Raw genomic sequence first — 2831 nt, 5'->3', positions numbered from 1 at the left:
GCTATTGGATTGGATTGGATTGGATTTTTAACAGCTCCCAGTTAACTCAAAATACAACCAAGGTACCCCTTGAAATGAAACTCCAAATTCTCGCCCATTAGTGTTGAAAGAGGATGAGATGGTTGGATGGCATCACTGACTCGATGGACATGAGTCTGAGTGAACTCCGGGAGTTGGTGATGGACAGGGAGCGAGCTGTCAGACACCACTGAGCGACTGAACTGAACTGAACTGAAGTGTTGAAATACCTCCACCCTACATCTTTATACCCCATCAAATTACATTTCTCTCATCTGGAAGTTCTAATTCACTGAACTTTGTCCCTAGAGCTCCACCTACCAAGTCAGAGGTGCCCATCTTGCATTTATCTGAAATCTAACATACTTCCCACTCACACACTACAAAATTCATCAGAACCGATCTTGTCGTTTTGCCAAGACCAACTCAACAAAATCTTTCACCTCCTACTCTCTTACAAAATGTGATATATTAAAATTATCCTGTGAGAAGTAGCATGAAATTACTGTGAACATATTCATAAGTGAAATGTGCTAGGTCAACAAACATGTGAAGTAGAATATTCCAAGAAAGACATGAGGCAAGAAAACATGGCATAAAGAAAACAAACTAGGTTGGGATTCAAGCTGAGATTTCAGACCCAGCTGTAGCACCAGGTAGTTCTATATTCTTGGGTAACATACATTTCTGAGTCTCCAAAGTGTGATGTATTATACACTGGCACTGGATTAAATGATTCCAAAGTCCTATTCAACATTGAATACTCTATAATATAGCAACTATCTTTGTAAAATAAAGAAGGAAGAGGGGAAATGATGGTGAGGGAGGATAAATCCACTTGGGAAAAAGTTAAATCTCCTTTATATATTGGACAGAATGGAAGCCCTGGAACTTGAAGTCCACACCAAATAACAATGACAATAATAACAAATTCCAATAAAAAAAATTGGATCCTTTTTCTCAATTTCTAATATTTCTTCAAGACAACATTATTCTGTCCAAGGTTTTCTTTAGGGCAAATTTGACATCCTTATTCCTCAAGCTATAGATTAATGGATTGAACATGGGCACCACAATGGTATAAAACAAGGAGGACACTTTGCCCTGATCAAGAGGTAAAATAGAAGGTGGTTTGAGGTACATAAAAGCTCCTGACCCAAAGAAAAGAGAGACTGCAAGTATGTGGGAACTGCAAGTACTGAAAGCCTTGGACCTTCCCTCAGTGGAGCTAATGTGGAAAATGCTAGAAAGAATAAAACCATAAGAGATAAAAATGGTCACAATGGGCACCCCAATGCCAATGGTCACAACAATAAAGACTACCAGCAAATTTACATAAGAGCTGTTACAGGAGAGCTCAAGAAGGGGAATGATGTCACACATATAGTGATTGACAAGGTTGTCACCACAGAACGTCAGAAATACTATATTTCCTGTATGGGCCATAGCCCCAAACACTCCCATCCCATAGACCCCCAACAAAAGGAGTAAACACACCTGAGGAGACATGGTGACCGTGTAAACCAGTGGCTTACAGATGGCGACATAGCGGTCGTATGCCATTGCTGACAGGATGAAGGATTCAGAAAAGACAAAGAAACAGAAGAAAAAGAGCTGAGTCATACACCCTGCATAGGAAATGAAGTTCTTCTCTGAGATGAAACTTGTCAGCATTTTAGGGACGATGGCAGTAGAGAAACTAAAATCTATGAAGGACAAGTTGAAGAGGAAAAAGTACATGGGAATATGAAGATGAGAATTCAGTCCAATCAAGGTTATCAAGCCCAGGTTCCCCACTACAGTGACCATGTAGAAACACAGAAACAGGAAGAAGAGGGGGATCTGGAGTTCAGCCTGATCTGTTAAGCCTGTGAGGATGAACTCTGTCACAGAGGAGGTGTTCTCTTCAGCCATTCTCCTCTCGGAGAATCTGTGAGGGGAAATGAAGAATTGTTCAGAGAAAAAGAGGAAAACAATCCTTCTTCAGAATGGCATTTGAACTGAGGGATTTTTGAACTTCAGGAAGATGGCATTTCTTCATACCTACTCTCTTCTCATGGTACCCAATTGCCATGAACCGCCCTAGTAACTGTCTGTGGGTGAAATTTGCTTTCAGAGTAAAGGCTGGTACAATCAAGCAGAGTCCATGAACTCATCCGGCCACTTTTTCCTGTACCCTTTCTGTGCACTTCCTCCCCTCCACAGCCCTTGGTCAAGTATGTAAGTCCTGGGGCCCTTCTCTAGGGTTACTCTTGAGACATGGAAGCCATTCGACCCTGACTAGACCTTCCACCTTAGGTCTCAAACTGAGCAGAGCAAGACGGTGAGGTCATGTGCCCAGGGTCTTGGCTGGAATGGTTGTGAAATTATTATGTGATGATAATAATAATGATGGTTTCCCAGGTGGTAAAGAATCCACATGTCAATGCTGAAGACCCAGAAGACATGGATTCCATCTCTGGGGCAGAAACATCCCCTGGAGGGGGAAATGGCAATACACTCCAGTATTCTTGCCTGGAAAATTCCATGGACAGAGGAGCCTGGCGGACTGCAGTTCAGGGGTTGCAAAGAGTCAGAAACGACTGAGCATGCACACATGCACTAATAATAATGGAGTCATAATGCAAAGTTATCTATAAACTTTAAGAAAAAGAAAAGAAACACTTACAGAGCTCTAACTGTGGGGTAGTTATTGTTCTATATGCTGTGTAGCATTGTAGTTATCTCCATGTAACAGATGAGGACACTGGACTTAAGTGACTTGCACAAATCCCAGTTGTAACAGAAGGTGAACTCAAGTGGTCTGGCTCAGA

General features: G+C 41.8%; 1 protein-coding gene across 1 annotated transcript; it reads right to left on the bottom strand.

The window, feature by feature from the left end:
• Window positions 1-996: 996 nt before the first annotated feature.
• LOC113886435 (olfactory receptor 8B12-like) lies at window positions 997-1932 on the bottom strand. The gene has a single exon (XM_027532627.1). It carries the CDS (start codon window positions 1930-1932, stop codon window positions 997-999), a length of 936 nt encoding a protein of 311 aa, XP_027388428.1.
• Window positions 1933-2831: the final 899 nt, after the last annotated feature.

Source organism: Bos indicus x Bos taurus, chromosome 29, assembly GCF_003369695.1.
Source record: "Bos indicus x Bos taurus breed Angus x Brahman F1 hybrid chromosome 29, Bos_hybrid_MaternalHap_v2.0, whole genome shotgun sequence".
In the NCBI taxonomy this organism is placed as follows: Eukaryota; Metazoa; Chordata; class Mammalia; order Artiodactyla; family Bovidae; genus Bos; species Bos indicus x Bos taurus.
Note: the sequence above shows the minus strand (reverse complement) of the source record. Positions and strands in the feature narration are given on the sequence as shown.